Genomic DNA, 22,995 nt, shown 5'->3' with positions numbered 1-22,995 from the left:
CACCGGCTGATCGGATCTGTTTTCGATCCGTTTCGGTTTTGCTGCTTCTGTTCCGTTTCCCCACATCCCCCACAGACTCCCACCCCCAAAGTGTATTTATGTATTTAGAATGGTCCATTTCTTCACTAGTGTGAGAATACATTGTGTTTTCTCATTGCCCCCAGTGCAGCACTTCAGCTTCTGTTTCCGTTCCGCCGGGCTCAGCGGTCTGGAAAAATTGGTGCAGCAGAAAACTTGCGTTCCATTCAGCAGATCGTGCGGAAAGATCTGTTTGAACGGACAGATGTGAACGGATCCATAGGTTAACATTGAATCCGTTCCCATCCATTCCGATCCATTCCCTTCCGATCTGGGAACGGACCGTTTTTTAACTCTAATGTGAACCGGGACTTAGATTCAGCTTTACCCTCATTTTCCAATCCACTTACACACTATGAGGGAAAATCAGTTTTTGACATGTGCAGTGAGTAGAAAGACTACTGAGAGAAGTATATGCTCACTGTGACGCTTGGAATTTTAAGATACTGGATGTCCAGACAGTTCTCCACATTCACTGCTTCCTGATAGCCTATTTTAGGATTTCTGCTAAAATATCTCTGCTTGTGTTTTGTTGAGCAAGTTTTGCTTATTTACATATTGCAGAAACAAACTAGCTACTGTATGTGAATACGTTGAAGCTAACTTGGTTTATTTGCCAGCAAATATTACCAAACACAAAAATACCTGAGAATAGACAGTGTACATAAACCTAACTAGAGTTGTCAGCTAAATCCAATGTTTCATTTATGGCTGTTGTAGATAAATTGGCTGTGAGCTGCTTTGTTTTGGCAGCGTTTGGATTCATACCTCCACATCCTGTATGTTTGCATATAAATACTTCCCGATGCTTTTTCTAGAATCTCAAATACCGGTACTGACTGCCGAGCTCCAACTTCTCAAAGAGAGGGACTGAAACTACATGAGACTTGTGATCAGCCAAAATTTCACGTTTTCATAATTACGGATTATCGCAATTCCTAATTTAATTTCATAACTCGTAATTTTGTGTCATAATTTCGCATTAGATCATAATTTTGTGCCATAATAATGGAATCACAAAAATCATGGGTAACAGGAAATTGCTATTTCATGTTTTACACAAAAATGTGTCCTGAAAAATACTCGTAATTATGACGAAAATGATAGTAATAATAAAAATGATTGTAATTACGAAAGTTTTGTCTATGGTCGTAATCGCTCTTCATTTTTAGTGATTACAATTGTCCCATTACGATCATGATTATGAAAATTACATGAAAATGTCATGAAATCGTAATTAACACATTACGATCATCACTAAATGAGATATTTCTTGCTTAGTCTCTTCTAAACTTGCAGCTAGGCAGACCCGGTGTCCAGGACAGCAACAGTACATCACAGGTATTAAAGATGGTGGCCCAGAGGCCCAGAACATCAGTTATCTCATCTATCAAAACTGTCCATAGATATAACAAAACTAGCCTGAGAATGAAGCAGTGTAATACAGTATAGGCAACAATGCCCCTCAGATTTACCATCTTTCCACTGACTACAGTAATGCTTTACTCCTGTGGCTAGTGGAACGTGCAACTTGCCATTGCTGATATGTTTTTTAAATGTGCTAATCATCTCATCTGCCAACTTTCTGAAACTCGGTCATTGAATGCTCAGTTGAATTCAGTTCTACTTCTGGGTCACTTTAAAGGGATACTGTAGGGGGGTCAGGGGAAAATGAGCTGAACTTACCCGGGGCTTCTAATGGTCCCCCGCAGGCATCCTGTGCCCGCGCAGCCACTCCCCAATGCTCCGGCCCCGCCTCCAGTTCACTTCCAGAATTTCTGACTTTAAAGTCAGAAAACCACTGCGCCTGCTCTGCCGTGTCCTCGCTCCCGCTGATGTCACCAGGAGTGTACTGCGCAGACACAGACCATACTGGGCCTGCGCTGTGCGCTCTTGATGACATCAGCGGGATCGAGGACACGGCAACGCAGGCGCAGTGGTTTTCAGACTTTAAAGTCTGAAATTCCAGACGTGAACCGGAGGCGGGGCCGGAGCATCGGTGAGTGGCTGCGCCAACACAGGATGTCTGCGGGGGACCGTTAGAAGCCCCGGGTAAGTTCAGCTCATTTTCCCCTGACCCCCCTACAGTATCCCTTTAAAGGGAACCTAAACTGAGAAGGATATGTTTTTTTTTCCTTTTAAAATAATACTGGTTGCCTGGCTCTACTGCTGATCTTGTGTCTCTAATACTTTCAGCCACAGCCCCTCAACAAGCATGCAGATCAGGTGCTCTGACTGAAGTCAGACTGGATTAGCTGCATACTTGTTTCAGGTGTGTGATTCACCCACTACTGCAGCCAAAGAGATCAGCAGGACTGCCAAGCAACTGGTATTGTTTAAAAGGAAACATCCATATCCCTCTCAGTTAAGGTTCCCTTTAAAGAAAGTACATATTTCTCATATAACATTTTACTTTGCAAAGCTTATAACCCTTTTGTATAGCCTTGCTAGGCATTTTCACTTTGGCACTAGCAAGTTTTCCTAGCTGGGGGATGAATGCATGTTGTATACTCCTATTACAGTGTTCTCCCCAGGCTCTTTTAGCCGGGTGCTCCACCCGGCTAGTTTTGGTGACCACCCGGCTGTCATCGACTCACCTCCTCCTATGCTGTAAGCATAATTGCTCATAGAAGCACAGGCCCTGCATTTTCTCCTTTCGCCCCACCCGGCTACTTTTTCATGCCACCCGGCTACTATTTCATGCCACCCAGCTGGAAAAAAATTCTGGGGAGAACGCTGTATTATATTATACTAGTAGACCTAAGCCCGTTTAAAAACGGGCTGTAGGTCTGTGTTAAAACCCCGCCTCCCTCTACTCCCCTCTCCTCCCCTTCCGTCCCTCTCATCCCTCCCCTGTGACCACCGCAAAGTTACCGCGCATGCTCGTGCCCAGCGGTCCTGTTCCCTGTGTCGTGGCTGTTCGTGCTGCACATGCGCAATAGCACAAAGCACGGACCCACACACACACACAGGGACGCAGAGACACTTAGGTATTATTATGTAGGATTGGCGATGACTATAATGGAGAGTTTTGGAATATGCCACTGCTTTCATGCTTAGACTGCGTGTGAGCTAAAACGCCACAAGAGGACACTTGGCATTTTGCTGGTGTGCATGTTCATTGTTAGTCTATAGTCATTTGTATCTAGTATCTCATTCCACAGTATCATGCGCTTGTTGAGTTCTTTCTCTCTGTAGTCCAAGCATGACTCTCAATTAATACTGTGTCAAAATGTAAATTTTTTAAATTTTAATTTAAAAAAAGTATCACCCCTCGTCTAAGCTTTATTAACCCCTTTAGTAACCATGGGTGTTAATGAAATAATATGATAGAACCACAAACCCTCTTCATCGTATTATCTATACCCCTTCCTGGGCAGTTAATGGACAAGGGTGCTTTGCAAAGGGGATAAGACAGCTGCCTTTCCTTACAAGATACCTCTTTTTGTTAAAAGCCTGGAGATTTGCTGTTGGCCTTTGGGCTTTGCCCTCCTGCTACTCAACATGCATTGGATGTGTGCAAGCATGCAGACCAGTCATTCCTGGAGCCCCTATTTAGGCCTGTTTTTTTTTAACACGTTAACATACTTAAAAACCACTAAATCCTCTTATTTATGAAGCAACCATTGCTTCATGGCAGACTTCTTTCTTTCTGAGTTGGCCAGAGCTACCATGGCTTTTGGGAGAGGGTTAGGAGCTTGCGTTCAGCTACAATGAGGATATGTCATGTGTTATCTTCCAACAGTGCACTATTCCTTATGCTGGATACACACCATACGTTTTCCCGCTCGATCCGCGGGTCGATCGGGATCGATTCGACTATTTCCGGCATGCTCGATTCGGGCTTCGATCGTTCCTGCCGTCGATTTGCATGTTAAGTATGCAAAATCGACGGCAGGAACGATCGAAGCCCGAATAGAGCATGTCGGAAATAGTCGAATCGATCCCGATTGACTCGCGGATCGAGCGAGAAAACGCATGGTGTGTACCCAGCATTATGTATGTTAATTTGAGTCAGTACTGCCAGAAATTCCTATTTAAATCATATTACTACAATAAACTTTATTTATAAAGCCTTAACATATTTTGCAGCGTTGTACAATAGATATGGGAGACAATACAATATAACACAGGGACATTATAGTGTTAAACAATGGTACAGAATGGAGCTGATTCGCAAAGCTTTTTCACCTGTTTTCATCTGTTTCTATGTTATATTTTTAAGCTCCCAAAGAGCAAAAAATAATTAACCACTTAACGACCGCCTAACGCCGATAGGCATCGGCGGGTCGTTAGTGGTATAGCATGGAAACGGCCGCTCGATCGATCGGCCTTTCCATGCCAGTTCACGGAGACTGTCTCTGTGAACAGTGTGTGAGCCGCCGATCGCGGCTCGCACGCATAGGCCTCAATTCACTAAGATTTATCAAACACTTTATCAAACGTTTGATAATTTACCTCATGCGTAAAATCTAATTTTGAATTCACTAAAGTGTTAAATATTTATCAAATGTTTTATTGATAAAACGTTCAATAAATATATAACATAATATAACACCTTAGTGAATTCAAAATTTGTTTTTACCCATGAGGTAAATTATCAAACGTTTGATAAAGTGTTTGATAAAGCTTAGTGAATTGAGGCCAAAATGTAAACACGCGGGGAAGAAATCCCCGCTGTTTACATCATACGGCACTGCTGCGCAGCAGCGCCATGACGTAGATCGGCGATCCCCGGCCTCTGATTGGCCGGGGATCGCCGGCATCTGATAGGCAGAAGCCTATCCTATCAGGTGCAGGACGGACATCCGAGAGGGAGAGGAAGGGAACAGAGGTGAGGCCAGAAAACGCTGCGGAGGGGGGCTTTGAGGAGCCCCCCCCCCCCCCGCAAATCAATAATAGCCAGCGGCGATCAGACCCCCCCCAGCAGGACATCCCCCTAGTGGGGAAAAAAGGGGGGAAGTCTGATTGCCCTGGCACATACCTGATCGGTGCTGCGGGCTGTAGAGCTCACGCAGCACCGATCACTGGAATATCCCCTGGTCCTTAAAGGGAAGGTCCAAGCAAAAAAAAAAAATGAGTTTCTCTTACCTGGGGCTTCTACCAGCCCCATGCAGCCATCCTGAGCCCTCGTAGTCACTCACTGCTGCTCCAGTCCCCCGCTGGCAGCTTTCTGACCTCGGAGGTCAGGGCCACATTGCATACATTTTTAGGCATTCCAGCTAGTGCAGGAACAAAAATGTACGCGTTGCACCACTAACGCGTAAAAATGTATGTGTTAATGTTCCTGCACTAGCGGGAATGTGTAAAAATGTACGCAATTCGGCCCTGACCTCCGAGGTCAGGAAGCTGCCAGCGGGGGACTGGAGCAGCAGTGAGTGACTACGAGGGCACAGGATGGCTGCATGGGGCTGGTAGAAGCCCCAGGAAAGTGAAACTCGTTTTTTTTTTTTTGCTTGGACCTTCCCTTTAAGTGGTTAAGGTAAGAAAAGTCAAATTGAAGTGAAATTAATCAGGAACACTTTGAATGATTGTTTTGCTTGTAAATGTGCTGAAAGGTTGTTATTATTATTAATTAGGTGAAAAATAAGTCATTTATGAGAAGTTTTGTTAATTGACTCCAAAATAGTGAAACAATGGTACGCAGATGGCAATGTAGGGATGGATATAGGATATGAGTTACTGAGAGCCTTTCACACTCAAAATCACAATTGCCAGCCGATGCCGATCACAATTTTCAACATTATATACAAGTGCATTTTTTACTGGCAATTCGTGGCGGCTATTTTAAAACCTGAAATGGGCCAATTGAAATTGTGCAGAAAATACAGCAAGCATTGCTTTTGCAATCGGTCTAAAATTACATTGGTGGAAAAGCTACACTGCGATTATGGCATTCTGAAAATATGATGCTATTGGTAGAAAAAGGGCCCTTAATCCATATGGTGGTGGAGATGAGCACATGGGGAAGTAGGCCGCCCTGACATAAAGGCTTACAATCTAAGGGGTCAAGGGGTATAAGAGTATGGATGCAAAATGTAATATTTTGAGGCCAGACAGGACCTCTTTGTCACAGAGACAAATCGAAGAAACAAAACAAATGTTTCTGCAAATGGCTTCAAAAAGCCTGACGTACACGCAAGTACCATGAGCGCAATACAGCAGCACGTTCTGTTTACTGACCTGTATGAATTAAATGTGAATCTTTGACATTGTTTATATTTATTCATACAAATCCTGTGCCAATAAAAGTGCTATTTTTTGCTGTGGTAATGCAAGCTGTGCTGTTTTTTGTTGAATGACACCTTATTGATAGAGTACAGAGTTAACATGGAGCTACTATAGAAATATTGTCAGCTAAGGCATTGTGTTAGTCTGTGTGCTTCAGTGAGAAAACACATTCCATTTTAAATTGCACTTTGAGTTTGTAAGTTTGTAAGTTTGTAATGGTTGATAAAAGGTGCCATCTCACCACTCACAGTGACTGCATAGATGTGATTTCTGTGTTAGAAGTTAGTTTGTCCCTCCCTTTGTTATGCCATTAAGAGATTTGTAAAGGTCAGGTGTATTTTGTGTTAGGAAAGTGTTCTGATAGTTAAAGTGGTTGTAATATTCAGTACACACTAGGTCTATAAAATAGCACACTGTTCAGAATTAATCGTGCAGGGATAATGGGAATGAAAGAATGCTAAAGCACTGCAGACCTTTGCCTAGATCAACAAACTAATGCTTAGAAAGTATGGTCACAATGAGTCCTCCTGAGTCCTCATTGGCTGCTTTGAAGTCTCCTTGAAATAAAATCCTCACTCAGACTAAAGACTGTAACAATGTACTGTATGTAGCAACCTATATTTTGTAACCTCATAAGCAGCAATACTGTAATGCCACAGGAAGTGCAGATAAGCCCCCCCCCCCCCCCCCCCCCCAGAAAGGGAGCTGGCGTTATCCATTCTGATTAGAAATGGTTGGATAAAAACTGTAGATGTACCCAAATATTTTTGTTCAGGGTAGACTTTTTTCAGTTTATCACTTTTGTTATTATCTTAAACAAGCTACGTATAAAGAGAATAAAATTAAGGCTCACTTAAAGAGAAACCATGACCACGAATTGAACTTCATCCCAATCAGTAGCTGATACCCTTTTTTACATGAGAAATCTATTCCTTTTCACAAACGGGTCATCGGGGGCTCTGTATGGCTGATATTGTGGTGAAACCCCTCCCACAGGAAACTGTGAGGACCATGGTCCTGGCAGTTTCCTGTCTGTGAACCTCATTGCATTGTGGGAAATAGCTGTTTCCAACTGCCAAAAAACCAAGCAGCAGCTACTTCCAGTGACATCACCTGCCAGCAGTAAAAATGTCACCATGTGATAAATGTCAGAATGTAAATCAGGGAGAGGAAAGCTTTTACAATGGGCAAACACTGACTAAATCATGTATACATAATTATTGTAAAAATGAAGCACTTTTTTATTACATTATTTTCACTGGAATTCCTCTTTAAGGTACGTACACATGTCCAACTTTTTCGAACTACTTGTCGTCCGACTTGTCGTTTGAACGACAAGTTAGACGTGTGTACGAGTTGTCGAGTGACTGATAACAGCAGGTTTGCCCGATCCGCTGAGCGGATTTGTTGGACCAACTGTCGTTCAAACGACTGTTAGGGCTGGTGCACACCAGAGCGGTTCTGGAGTGTTTTTAAAAACGCTAGCTGTTTGAAAACTGCTTAGGTAATGTATTTCAATGGGCTGGTGCACACCAGAGCGGTTTGTTTTTTCCACAAACGCAAACTCGGGGGCTGCAGCATTTTTGAGATTTCTGAGGTGTTTCTGCCTCAATGTTAAAGTATAGGAAAGTGGAAAAACGCTCTGAAAAACGCTAGATCGGAGCCTTTTCCAGGCGTTTTTTGTTACAGAAGCTGTTCAGTAACAGCTTTACTGTAGCGATATATGAAATCAGCTACACAAAAACGCTCCAAAAAAATGCACTCTAGACATGCCTAGGAATCGCTCAGAAAATCTGCTTCAAAAACCTCTAGCGTTTTGCGGACCTGCTAGAGGTTTTTGGTGTGCACTGGCCCTTAGGTCTGTACATGTGTACAAACGACTTCAAGTCATTTGTCTAACTAATAGATGTTCAAACAACAAGTTGTTTGATCATTCATTTAGGCTACTTGCACACCAAGACGTTGCGTTAGGTGCTACGTTAAGGTCGCATAACGTGCACCTAACGCAGGGCCTAGTGCTCTTCGATGTGGACGTCAGAGTGAGCCGCGTTGTGCAGCTCACCCTGGCGTCCGTGATGCCGTGATGCGTACTCTTGGACGCATGCGGCATCACGTGGTCCCGCCGGCCAATCGTCGCACAGAGCGGCCACACCAGGAAGTAAACACTGCACGTCACAACGTGCAGTGAATATTAATTAGCCATGTGCCTGGCCGCTCTCCGCTCCTCCCCAACATGACTGAGCATGTGCAAACAGTCTAACGCGGCTTAAGCCGCTGTAACGCTATAGTATGCTGCACTTTCAGAAGAACGTGCAGCGTTACATGTAACGCAACGTGGGCAGTGTGAACAGCCCACTTGTGTTACATTGCTGTGCGTTGGGGGAGCGTTACAGGCTGCACTAACGTGCGCCTGTAACGTCCCTGTGTGTAAGCAGCCGAAATCTAGTCCATTGTTCTATCCAGTCCATTGTCCATTATCAAGTTGGTTAAACGACATGTAAATTAGGTAAATTAGGTAAATTAGCATATCAGCCCGGAGTCCCTCCCCATGAGGAACCGAAGTGTATAATGATTCAACATCGATTCCCACAAGGAGGGACCCCGGGGGGACCGCGACCTCAGTAAGGGCCTTCAAAAGACTCCTTGTGTCCAGGACAAAGGACGGAAGTTGGCTGACAATGGGTTTTAGGCGTTCATCAATGTACTTGCCTAAACGTTCTGTAGGGCCTCCTATCCCTGACACTATGGGACAGCCAGGGGGATTTTTTTGATTTGGGAGGTGGTACCACCATTTTTTGTACTTAGTGAGTGTGTGCAGTGCGTGTGGCATGTGTGCATGTAAATACTTATATCGCACAGGTATGCAGATCTTAGGCTCCGCAACTTGCCCTGGTTTTAACTTTGTTTGTCTTTTATCAATTTTCTGTATTCAATAAAATATATTATATTTACAAATTGATATACACGTTATACCCATTTAATTCAATATTAGTAGATTAACAAAGCTTGTCTTTTACCTTAGGAGAGTTACTGCATGAGATAAACAAATAGGTGCCCATATGCTGCAATTCACTTTTTCTCCTGAATTTTTTTCCTAGGTAATATTTTAATAACTTGTCATAAAATGCCTTATAAGCCACCAGCAGCCAAGCTCGGAATTCAAGGTGATCAGATAGCACGATAAACACTATGTGTGAGCACCCCTTCAGGCAAAGGGATTTGCCCATAGAACCCAGACATCACCAGTGATGGAGAAATAGCTATTAGAACATAACCTCTCTGTTTCTGGGGCCAAACTTCCCTTCTCCATGGATAGGAGGACTACATCGCTTCCAGTTTTGAAGCCCACCCCCAGTTTTACATGCTTTGTGTGCATGGAATTCTTGTTGAGGGAGGGCCCATGCCTTTACTAAAAACTATTTGGTTAAAGTGTGTGTGGTATCACTGAATGGGCTCGATTCACAAAGCTGTGATAAATGCTATCACAGCCGTGATAAACTTATCACGCGGGTTAGTAAAGGTTTGCGCGTATAAACTTTCCCGTTCACACGCTAACATATGGGTTAGCACGTGAACTGGGAAAGTTAATGCGCGCAAACCTTTGCTATTATGCTTGCAAACCTGTACGCGCACTAACCCGCGTGATAAGTTTATCACGGCTGTGATAGCATTTATCACAGCTTTGTGAATTGCCAGCATATATGCACCTGAGTAGTCATTATCCAGCATTGAGCGCCACTCTGTGTTTTTTCCTGAACTGTGATAAGGATTGAGAGCGCTCCACTGACAGTTACAATGCACTCTCCACCTAGATAACTATTGTTTGCGGGGAGAGTATGTAGTCTGCATTTCTTGCATGGTGGACTATTTGAACTGCATGGTTTCTAATTGTGTGAGCGCTGTTAATAATTTTTTTTCATACTTTTTTTTTCCCATACATTTTTCTCCATATGCACTAGAATGCTTAGTGCATCAGACTAAAGGTGCCCATACATGGTACAACTTTTTTTTTCGATTAGATTTAGTTCGATTATTCCGTTAGATCGAATATAAAGATTTTTCCAGCATGTCCGATCAGATTTTTTGTAATAAAACTTTTTATTGAAAACATTTTCATACAAATAAAGACATAAAGAACATATAGACAAAGTCTAGAAAACATCCAACATCCTTGACTTATTTAACTATTTGTCTTATAGTACTTATTGCTTATAAAACAATATAAGAGAGAACATAGTTAACCGTCATAACATTGTTACAAATTCGCTTACACACTTATTATACAGTTGTTGGCTTTCCAGATATTTAAGAAGACGGCTAGATAAAAAGGGGTGGATGGAAAGCAAGAAAGAGACAAGAAAAAGCAAGAAAGAGGGAACATAGAAGGGGGGAAAGCGAGTGTAATGGAAAGAGGTCTTTAGTAAAGAGACCTCTAGAAAAGGACAGAGACAAAGTTGCCTGTATTGCACACCTACTCCATAGTATTCATATTAGGAGTGTTATTGAGTCAAAATGTATATGAGATTGACTCATAATGGCATGTTCAATAAAAATATGTAGAATTACATCCTTATTTTAAGGACTTAAGTAACGTGTTGAGAGTAAACAGGAACGCCCATGTTGAAACTTGCCTCTAAAGATGAAACCCCAGAAAGGAGGGCTTTAGCTTGATCCTACTCTATGTATTCGTACCAAACCGCCCATTTTTTAGTGAATGCTTCATTCCGGTCATGAGCACTATGAAAAAGATCATCCAGTCTACAGATCTCGTTTAGTTCAAAGAAAATCTGATTAATGGTTGGGATGTTAGAACTTTTCCAATTACGTGCAATTCATAATTTAGCTATAATCATTAACGTTCCTGTCAGGATTTTCTTAGCTTAAGATATTTTCCCTGGGTATAAATTCAGTAGAGCTATTGTTGGTTTAAATGGGAGGTTTTCTGAATACAGAGAATTGTTTAAGTCAAACATCAATCTCCAAAACTTCCTTATCATTGGACAGTCCCACTAGATGTGGAAATATGTGCCTATATGTCTTTGGCATTGCCAGCATGTATCAGAATCACCCCTTCCATATTTAGCGGTCAGAGAGGGGAATCTATACCACCTTGTTAGAATTTTGTAGTTCCTTTCCTGGAAGGAGGAGAAAATGGAGGATTTATGAGTCAACAGAAAATTTTCCCATTGCTCATCCTTAAGATTTTCCCCTAAGTCAGTGTCCCATTTTGTAGTTATACAAAGAAGATGGCCTGTGCTGGATATACAGACAATCTCAGAATATAGGAGAGAGATTTTATGTTCTGTGTTTGAGGATGAACATAGGTTTTCAAAGGAAGCAAGGCCCCTATGTATATTAGATTTAGGGGAAAGAGAGCTATAAAAAGCTCTTAATTGTCTCCAGGTGAACCAGTTAATATTAGGTCTATTGTCAGGGTTGCCAAGATTTTCCCACTGCAGAATATTATTTGCTCCTAAAATATGGCGAACCTGAGGCCAGTATTCACGATCCCAGCCCAGAAAGGAGTTAGTATGGAGGCCTATTGCAAGATGAGGATTGTTGATTAAGGACATAAGAGGACTTGGAATCGTAGATAGTTTAAAAGTTTCTCTAATCAAATCCCATCCTTTAAGGATTACTTGTGGGGCAAGGGCTAATGAATCCTTCTTAGGCCTCGAGATTGGCTTTACCCACAATAGAGCTCTTGGATCACATTCCGAGAATGCCGCATCCCGCAAAACCCATTGTTTACATTGTCTACACTGAAACCAGTCCACTATCTGTGTTAAAAGAACTGCATGATAATATGCCAGAATACCCGGGAAACCCATTCCTCCTCCTTCTTTAGGGCGGCTGAGTAATTTTGAGTTAATACGGTGTGGTTTCTTGTCCCACACAAATTCAAGAAGCTTTTCTGGATCTTTTTGAGAATAAGGCTGGGTAGCCACACTTGCAGGGCCTGCATAACATAAAGGAGTTTTGGTAAAACGTCCATCTTCAATTCTACTGGACCATGAGAGGTGTAATGTTCTCCAGCGTTCCAAATCGTTGCAAATTTTAGATATTAGGGGCGGAAAATTAAGCTGAAACAAATCATTGGGATTTTTAGAGATAAACACCCCTAAATATTTAATCTTGGTGTGTTGCCATTTAAAGGGGAATGAAGTTGACAGATGCTGGACCACCTTTTCGGGGAGGGTTATGTTGAGGACTTCAGTTTTGGATATATTTATTTTAAAGTTGCTTAATGAACCATATACTGACAGTTCTTGTAATATATGTGGGAATGCTATATTAGGATTGAAAATATAGAGCAATAAATCGTCAGCAAAGAGGGCCAATTTAACTTGTGAAAACCCACATTGGATGCCCTGGATGGATGAGTTTTTCCGGAGTGCCACTGCTAAATGCTCCATACAAATCACGTATAAAAGGGGAGACAGGGGGCACCCATGCCTAGTTCCATTTCGCACCCGGAAGGCATCCGACAGGGTCCCATTGATTTTGACCCTAGCCAAAGGATTACTATACAATGCCATTACTCTCTCAATAAATTTTGGTCCGAGTCCCAGTTGGGATAGTGAACCTTTCAAAAACTGCCAATGTACCCTGTCGAATGCCTTCTCCGTGTCAACTGAAACCATACAAAGAGGTATCTTGGTGCGTTGAGCTCTGTGGATAATAGAGATTGTTTTGAGGGTATTATCTCTAGCCTCTCTTTTAATCACAAATCCTGTTTGATTGTTGTGTATAATTTCGATGAGAAGGGGTTTTAATCTTTCTGCTAGCATTTTAGAATAGAATTTTAGATCTAGGTTTATCAATGAGATATGGCGGTAATTGGAACACAGAGAGCTATCTTTATCAGGTTTAGGTATTACTGTGATGTGTGTAGTGAGGGCTTGTGGGGGGAAGGTTTGTTCTCTAGAGATATGATTAACCACTTAACAACCGCCTAACGCCGATAGGCGGCGGCAGGTCGTAAGTGGTTTCCCATGGAAACGGCGGCTCGAGGGTGTCTCCGTGAACAGCCTGCGAGCCTCCGATCGCGGCTCGCAGGCTAAATGTAAACATGCGGGGAAGAAATCCCCACTGTATACATCATACGGCGCTGCTGCGCAGCAGCGCCGTAAAGCAGATCGCCGATCCCCGGCCTCTGATTGGCCGGGGATCGCCGGCATCTGATAGGCTGAAGCCGCTAGGGCTGAACGATTTTCGGTTTTGAAACCGAAATTGTGATCAGCAGTAAGACGATCTTGGGATCGTCAAGCTGGGCGGTTTTCCGCGGTGCCGCTGATATCATCTCTGCTCCATCTCACAGCCCCGTTCGCCATAAAATCCGCGGCGCCCCATTGCCGCGCTCAAGCAGATGGGAGAAGAGCCAGGCCTGAGAGAGGAGAGCGGCGCTCCCGGCCACATAATGGGGCGCTGCTGGTCATGTGATGCGCTGATCACAGGATCCTCTGCAGCTCTCTCTCCGTGCGTACTCAAAGCGCTGTGAGGAGAGAGAGCATTCCGCAAGAAGAAATGTGCAGAACGCCGTCATTTCCTTCACTCCCGACCGAGCTGCTAATCACCCTGGGGGCTCGTCCAGGGTAGCAGAGTCTGCCAATCACGCACCACCTGCTGGGGTTCCTGTGCTGAAGGAGGAGGTCAGTGCAGTGGTACAGGTGTGTCATTTGAGCGGAGTTGGGAGGGGGGCTTGGAAGAGTCGTGCTAGGGGACAGGTGTGCCGTGCTTGGGGGGGGGGGAATCATGCTGGGGGACAGGTGTGTCACATGGTGGGGGGGGGGAAGAGTCGTGTATGGGGACAGGTGTCATGTTTTGGAGGGGGGGAGTTGTGCTGGGGGACAGGCGTGTCATTTTCTGGGGGAAGGGGGGGTCGTGGTCGGGGAAAGTGTGTTGTCCTGTGTAACAGGTGTGCCATATGGTGGGGGGGGGGGGGGAAGAGTAGTGTATGGGAACAGGTGTGTCATGTGTTGGGCTAGTGTTCGTGATGGGGGGGACTTGTGCTGGGAGACAGGTGTGTCATGTGCTGGGGGCAATCATGCTGGGAGACAGGTGTGTCATATACGGGGTGGTTGTGCTGGAAGAAAAGTGTGTTGTGATGGGGGACAGCACGGCAATGCGGCGAGGCGGATCGGGACTTTCTTGAGAGGGCCGGGAGCCAGAGAAGGTACCAGCAGCGGTGAGGAGGAGACTATCTATCTCTGCAGCACCTATACTGACTAACATGGTGCACTTATAGCTGGCCTACCTATACTGGGGCACCTATAGTTAGCTACCATTACTGGGGCACCTAAAGCTGGCTAGACTATACTGAGGGCACCGATACTGGGGCTACTCATACTTCCCATCAACGTGCTTATCCATTGCAATTTCTAACAGAAGTCGTGCAATTCAATCTTTACCTAAAATCGTTCAGGCCTATGTGCCGCCCATAGCATAAGGGAGAGGGAGGGAAAGGGACTGAGGCTGGGAATCGCTGCGGAGGGGGGCGTTGAGAAGCCCACAAATAGCCGGCGGCGATCAGAACCTCCTGGCAGGACATCCCCCTAGTGGGGTAAAAGGGGGGGGGGGGGGGAGTCTGGTCGCCCGGCCACACGATCTGTGCTGTGGGCTGGAGAGCTCACGCAGCACAGATCTGAAGAAACAAGCCCGGTCCTTAAGTGATTAAATGCTGGTAGCATCAGAGGAGATAACAGTGATCCAAATTTCTTATAAAAAGAGCCCGTGAATTCGTCCGGGCCAGGGCTTTTACTTGATTTAGTGGCTTTGATACATTCCATCAATTCCTGAATGGAGATGTCTTCGTCTAATTCTTCCTGAAGTTCAGGAGGGATAGAGGGTAACTTGTTGTTTTTAAGATAAGCGTCTAAACGACTTTTAAAATCCGATGGACGCATTATAAAGAGATTCATAGTAGTGCTTAAATGTATCAGCAATTTCAGATGTTTTGAACACTTTAGTACCATTTGATTTTGTAATAGACAAAATGTTTGAGGTGCTAGTCCTCGGGTGTAAATAACGGGCCAGGAAACGACCACACTTACCCCCATGCTCATAAATCATTCCCCTAAGGCGCATTCTATCAGATAGGGATTTTTCATCAAGCCGAGATAGATTATGCCTAGTAATAGTTCTAGCTCTATTAGTGGGGACGGGTTCCTTTTAAGATCATCCTCGAGTGTGGCTACTTTAAGAAATAATGCTTTAATCTGAGCTCCTCTTTCCTTCTTGATCCTAGAACCATGGGAGATCAGAGTTCCACGCTAAGTGCACTTAAGAGCTTCCCATTTCATGCTTGGAGCTGTTTCATCTTTACTATGATCTTGAATAAAGAGTTCAATGGTTCGTTTAATATCAGTTACACATGTAGGGTCTTTAAGTAGATTATCATTAAGTATCCAAGCATATAAAGAGTTCCCTGGTTTTCCGACCAAGAAGGAGCAATATACTGGGGCATGATCAGACCAAACCCTGTTCCCTATAGAGGACTGCATATTTCTATCCAACAGAAATTGGGGGACCATAATATAAACTATATGGCTATGAGATCTATGAATATGGGAGTAGAACGTGTAATCACGCTCGTTGGGATGTAGTGTCCTCCAGGAATCGACTAGGGAGTATGAGTGTAGTTTATGACGTAACTAGGATAGGGCTTTAGCTGGGATAGGTGATTTCTGGGATGAGGAGTCCCAATGAGGATTTAAGCAAAAGTTAAAATCTCCACAGAGAATAATATGGCCTTTTGCAAAGGGAATCAGCTTATTGAGAAAGGAAGAAAGTTTTTGGGTCTGATATTGATTGGGGAGGTATAAGTTGGCTATAGTGTATTTCACATTATCTATTTCGATATTTATAAACAAATATATATTTGTTTATGGATCTGACAACATATCTATGAAGGAAGCTTTAAAGGATTTACGAAGGCCCACAGATACCCCCTTAGATTTCCCATCTGGATTAGGACTCTGAAACCATCTGTCATACCATTTTGATTTAATGTTAGGGATGGAATCCGCTCTAAAGTGTGTTTCCTGCAAAGCAAGGATGGAGGTTTTCTGTTTATGGAAATGATGTAAAACTTGGGACCGCTTCTGGGGAACATTGAAACCTTTAACATTAAATGTTGCAATTACACATTCTGCCATCTTGAATAGGGAAGAATTTTAAGGATTATCATGCCACTTTTAGTTGACCCGTAAGGTGTATTGTAAGACATGGGGAGGTGATCATTAGCAGCTTTGAAGAAAGAAAAAACACAAATATCTGAGAGGAAAAAAGAAAACCTACATAGAAAAACAGACAAAAACAAAACATATATAGAGAAGTTTGGTACTCGTGTACCATTATCCCTTGTTCTCCAGTTTTGATCAGAAACAATTTGTGCACCCTCCAGAATGCTAAAAACAGCACTCCTGGTAGGAGCTCTGATCTGGGGAATGTGGGAACACATAGCGGAGGTGCTTCCCCGCCTCACCGTAACTTATATGAACAGAACAATAGCTCACTTAACATTTCTCAACATGTTGCAAATTTACAGTGCATAATATGACTAATTTTGCCATAGAAGAGATAAATTCAACCAATTAAAGGGGAACAACGACTATTAACCTATTTATGAAGACCCAGTTAGGCCATCCACGACTCTTCAACCTTATAAGAATACCACAGAAGCAGAACCCTTCATATGCTAAAGTAAAGAGGCAGTACCCAAAAACCTTCCTAATGGCCAAATATGCCACTGAATACAGTACAAATAAAATATAAAAATGGGGAAGGGCCGAGGTTTCTTGAGATTGAGATAGAGGCCAATCTGAGATATTGATTGGTGGAAAATCAAAGGTCGAGCGAATCTTTGATAGATAACTTGGTTTTTTGAAAATCATAGATCTGCCTTCATGTGAAATGTGAAGTGCAAAAGGGTAACCCCAGTGGTAGCTAATGTCCTTATCCCGCAAGGCTTCCAGGAGAGGGCGGATCGCTCTTCTGAGTTGGTAAGTGAGAGTAGAGATGTCAGCCATAAGTTGGATCTTGGCCCCATCAAAGTCAATCTCTCCCTGTCTCCGGGCCGCAGTCATGATAGCCTCTTTCTCTTTATAAAAATGAACTCGACAGATTATATCTCTTTGTCTAGGTGGGTTGGTAAGGAGGGGGCCCAACGCTCTATGTGCTTTATCAATCTCTATTTTGTGGTCATCAGATACACCCAAAATCTGTTTGAAGAGCCCCTCCACTGTCGGCATAATCTCAGGTGGTTAAGTTGATTCAAGGATTCCTCTGATCTTTATATTATTACGTCTATGCCTATTTTCTATATTGTCCATTTTTAAATATATGGCATTAATATTCTGAGAATTATCCGCAATGGCCCTTTCCTGTTTATCCATTCTGTCTTCTACTGAATCCTGCCTCTTTTCCACCTCTTCCACCCGGTGTACTATCTGGCCTACCTCCTGGCGAAACTCTGTCATCTCCCTTTTATATACCTCCTCCATACGAAGTATAAACCTCTCAAAGTCCAGTTTAGTTGGCAGGGACCGAATATATTCCTGCAGGTCCACCTCAATGCAGGAATCGGAGCTTACAGAGACTACAGGAGATGGAGGGCCTGAGCTAAGATGGCGCCCAGCGTTTGCGGCCTGTGATCTAGAAGGATCCACTCCTGTGCTGTGTTCCGCGTCTGGTGTCCGCTGTTGTGCAGTTTGGTTAGCGGATCCTGACTTTGCTAGGGACGGTGAAGTGAAGTAAGAGGAGCTGGGCTGTCCCGTGGTAAGGTCGGAATGATTCCCTCCCTGTCGCGGTGAGGACAATGACGGTGACCGCAGCTTAAGCGTGCGGTCTGCCTCAGAGAGTGTGGGTGAGGCGGGGACTGACCTGGTTAGAGGCACGCTGTGTGCGCCTTGCTCAGCGGGAGAGCCTCTCTGGTGCTTCGGAGGAGTAGGTGAGGCTCTTTGTTAGTTTCGTGGAGATGCCATGTTGTCTCCTTCTGCCTCTTCCAGTCTCCGTTCCAGGGATTTCAGGAAGCAGAGGATGTGTGCCAAGCTGCGGTGTCTAGGCGATCTCTTCTTCCCCTTCTTCTTAGGGGGTCCCATGTGATGTTTGGGGTGCTTTTGTTGGAGCTATAAGGCTGGTTAAGCAGCGAGGCAGCGGGAGCTCCAGAAAACGTGTCCTCACTCCGCCATGCATAGGCCACGCCCCTAAGATTCTTTATTTTTAATACAAGAACATTTTTACAACAACGGCAACAAACAAGAAGACTGCATCATGGCATCTGTACAAAATAAACTTAAACTATCTGGCTGCTTACCAGTGCTAATATAGGTACAAACACTGCCCTATCTACTCATCAGTAAGTATGTACCCAGGCAGACATCAGGCTTTTGTCCAACATCACATGATAAACATCAAATGATGTGTGCTCCAGCCTGGCTAAGTTCCTCCTCTCACGAGGGAACCCATAAGATGCAATTACTTTTTAATACTTTTTAGTGCAGGGGTAGGGAACCTTGGCTCCCCAGCTGTTAAGGAACTACAAGTTCCACAATGCATTGTAGGAGTCTGACAGCCTCAGTTGTGATTAATAAATGCAAATGCATGCGGGGATTTGTAGTTTTATCACAGCTGGAGAGCCGAGGTTCACTACCGCTGTTTTAGTGGATGCACATCTAGGCTGAGTGGTGGCCAGAACTTATGCTTCAACATCAATGATATTAATAACACGAGGACATCATTACTCATATGTACAGATGTACAATGTTTTGTTTTTTAGTCTCCTTACACTGTTTCTCATTACTGTGTTTACAAGTGTTGGGGGAGTATGAAGGGGAAGGGAGGCTGCTCTTATGAGAGACTTGTGAAGGAGAGATTTAGTGCAGGGTGAGGATTGTGGATCTCCACTCTGATCACAGTTGTCTGCACTAAAAATACAGTTGTAAGTATCTAGAGAATCCAGTGATCACGGAGGCACCCTACTACAGTGTTTGGAATTCTCCTTATAAGGGAGTCAAAACAACATGTTTATGGGAGTCAAGATGGTGTTTTGGCTCCCATTCAGGCAGTTTTACAGCCAGTGGAGTGTCTTCTTGACTCATTGGATACATTATTGGATCTGTTTTGTGATTAGTGGTGCAGCCATACAAGCAAAGGCACTGGCTGCCAATTGATTAATTATTTGGTCAGAGTAGTGAAGTGTTTTCTATTCTATGGTACGCATCTGAAAGCAGTTTTCATAGTGAGATATGTGGTGATGAACGTAGTGATTACATTTTGTTCCTTTCTAGCGGAATGTTCCATCTGTAGACATCAGACATCCATTCATAAGCACATGACTTGAGAGAAAAATATTCCTAGGCATTTGAATGTGGGAGGTTTTTAGCCATATGCTTTATACATATAATGTGCTGTTTGAGGTCCTCCTGCTAAGCTTCCAAGTAATCTATGGGATGATTGTAAGAGATGAGCTTCACTCCTGGTTGATCTGCCCTGCAGCTAATTCTAGGTAGGGCAGGAAGCAAGTTGTACTGCAGTGGCAATCAAAGCACATTTCCTTGTAAAAAAGGTATGCTGTGCACCTCTTTGCTTCTATACACTTTGCTTATATACATCATTCAAATTCACTTATCATCCTGGTCGCTGTTAGTTTTGCCTTGTTTGATTATATAGCACCAATATCTTCGCTGTACATTGGACAAAATAAGTAGTAGGGAACATAGATACATGAGAGGTTCAAAACTCTGTACAATCAGGACAACCAGCACTACAAATACAGACAATATTGATGAGTGGTTTGAGACATCACCAGTATTGGTGCATGTTCATATGATCAATTACACCAGAATAAGAAACACTAGGAGGAGGTCCCTGTCCTTGCAAGCTTACAATCTAGGGAGTAATGGGTTGAAGGAATTAGGGAAGGACACAGAGGAGTTAGAGCAAGCAGTGAGCCTCCACTGCTAATTATGGGCTTGTCTGAACAGTGTGTTTTGAGAGAATGTTTGGAGATTTCAAGGCTCAGAGTATAATGGAGTGGCTGTGGGAGAGGGTTCCAAAGGAGAGGAGCTGCTCGGGAAAAGTCCTGGATTTGGGAGTGACTAAGCTAGAGGACAAGCGGGTCCATAATCTCCTGGTATCTATCGGTTTCCATAATGGAGAGCAGGTTTGGTGGCTTTTTGGGAATAATAGGGAGATGGAGTCACTGAGAAGAAAAGCTGATTATCAAGACAAAAAGTGAGACCAAAAAGTATGAAGGGTGCGGTTGCGCATAGTAATGTATATTCTCATTTAATTTACAATCTGAAACCTAAGGGAATTTTTGCTCCAGCCTTTACTCCTGTCTCTCTGAATCAGCCCCAGTCTACTTTCTAAGCATGGTTTGACTTAAAGAACAACTGTCTTGAAGTGAACATCAGTGACAATTAGAAAGCCCATTGGAAGCACTACTGCGTAAAGCCTTTTCCTACCTAATAACTTGCCTGGTTTCTGCGTCCAGGTGTGTGTGTGTGCCGCTGTAGTGCGCAGGCGCATCGCTGTGGGTGTGGAAGTCTGGCGAAGGTAGCAGGTTCTGGCCACTAGTGCGGGTCACATGCAGGGGGGGGGGGGGGGAGTCACAGGCAAGTAGGCTTCTCCAGCTCCTGTTATGTAGCAGGCTGTAGGTTAGGGACTCATAAGAAATATAATGTTACGTATGTTAATGATAAATGTTGTCTTCTTGTTTTTCAGCAATGGATTACATGGCAGCAGGCCCATCCATGGCTGATACTGACATGGAGTTTGACAAGAACGTTCCCCGGATCTGTGGTGTCTGTGGGGACAAAGCAACTGGTTTCCACTTCAATGCAATGACGTGTGAAGGCTGCAAAGGTTTTTTCAGGTGAGCTTTTAACCACCTAACACCCAGGTTCGGTATAGGTCTAAGGTACATTCTGAATTCATGCTTGTATTTTTCATTATTTATTCCTAGAAAAATCGAATCTGGACATGCAAATTGGATGATTAAACTCTACTAGTTCTACCATTTGCACAAATGTGAAACATGACTCGCTTCCCATGTTTTTAGGTTTCATGGCCTTCTAGTCTCATGTCTGTTTTTTTTAGCTCTTTGCAGCCAGGGAGCCAAGTAGAATTCAGGTGGACTTGCTGTATTTTTCGAAACCTTACCATTCTGTTATGATAGATATGAATTTTGTGATTTACCTTTCTGAGGAGGTCATGTCTTCATCACTAGTGTTTGGGTGGATTTACAGTGATGCATTGCATAACACGAGCATTAAAATGTGTGTAAACTGCAATGAAGACTGGACATAGACGTTCATTTAGAGCCTGCTTGCAGCTAGTTAGAATAATGTGATCCATTACAATGCAGAGATGTGAACAGGCCCTTAGAATTGTATGGGCAGTGAGTTAATATGCAAAATTATTTAGCAGCGCAACTGATGCACTGTTAACTAGCCCTTTGAGTCTCATGTCCGAGGCAATGAATCATCTGTTATTTATAAACAAATGGATTTTTACTATGGGTGGTTTAACAGAGGCACCAGAATCAATTAAATTATTTAAAAAACATTTAAAAAGGGAGGTGGTACCTCCCCAAACAGACTCACACAAGTCAATTTATCAGCAAACAAAAATCTCTTTATTCACAACTCCAAAATTATTGCAACACCTTTCACGGGTCTCTGCCTACTTCATCAGGCTATATCAGGAGTAACTAGGAGGATCAAAAACAAACCGGCTAAGTATGTGTTTGTTACACAGTAATGCGCTCATTATGCAATAATAAAGCTATTTTAGAATCTACAACATTTATAAACAACAATCTCTAAACCCACCTTTGTAAGTATCTTTCCTTTGTCATTTATATGGTCAATTGACAATATCATACTACACTATTGGGCTTTTTTCCCTTTTGTTTCTAATGGATTTTTTAGCCTAGTCTGATCTGTTTGAATGAATACTGTTTATGCTGGAATGGTAAGGTCTGCTTTTGGAATTAACACTTAAAGAGAACCCGAGGTGGGTTTGAAGAATGTTATCTGCATACAGAGGCTGGATCTGCCTATACAGCCCAGCCTCTGTTGCTATCCCAAACCCCCCTAAGGTCCCCCTTCACTCTGCAATCCCTCATAAATCACAGCCACGCTGCTGACACACAGCTTGTCAGAGTTGGCTGTGTTTATCTCTATAGTGTCAGTCTGCTGCTCTCCCCGCCTCCTGCAGAACTCTGGTCCCCGCCTGCGTCCTTTCCCTCCCCGCTGATTGGAGGGAAGGGACGGGGGCAGGGACCGGAGCTATGCAGGAGGCGGGGGAGCAGCCTAGACTGACACTACAGATGTAAACACAGCCTCACAGCACGGCTGTGATTTATGAGGGATTTCAGAGTGCAGGGGGACCTTAGTGGGGTTTGGGATCGCAACAGAGGCTGGGCTGTATAGGCAGATCCAGCCTCTGTATGCAGATATCATTCTTCAAACACACCTCGGGTTCTCTTTAAAAACACTTGAATTGAGAAGGCTATCAAGGCTGCCATTATTTTTACCTTTTAAACCATACCAGTTGCCTCGTATCCTGCTGATCTCTTTGGCTGTAGTAGTGTCTGAATCACATACCTGAATCTAATCCAATCCAGTCTGACTTCTGTCAGAAGCATCTGATCTGCATGCTTGTTCAGAGTCTATTGCT

General features: G+C 43.6%; 1 protein-coding gene across 8 annotated transcripts in view; it reads left to right on the top strand.

Moving 5' to 3' along the window:
* Positions 1 to 22,995, top strand: part of LOC137545747 (vitamin D3 receptor-like) — a 310,410-nt gene that overhangs the window by 194,733 nt on the left and 92,682 nt on the right. For all 8 annotated transcript variants that reach the window (XR_011026093.1, XR_011026091.1, XR_011026092.1 and 5 more), the window contains one exon: positions 21,037 to 21,187. Coding sequence is in view for 5 of the 8 variants with exons in the window: in XM_068267321.1 (XP_068123422.1) it covers positions 21,037 to 21,187 (151 nt within the window). In the remaining 3 variants the exon portion in view is untranslated. The remainder of the gene's footprint in view (positions 1 to 21,036; positions 21,188 to 22,995) is intronic.

This window comes from Hyperolius riggenbachi, chromosome 2, assembly GCF_040937935.1.
Source record: "Hyperolius riggenbachi isolate aHypRig1 chromosome 2, aHypRig1.pri, whole genome shotgun sequence".
In the NCBI taxonomy this organism is placed as follows: Eukaryota; Metazoa; Chordata; class Amphibia; order Anura; family Hyperoliidae; genus Hyperolius; species Hyperolius riggenbachi.
The sequence above is the reverse complement of the archived record's forward strand: the minus strand, read 5'-3'. Positions and strand labels throughout refer to the sequence as shown.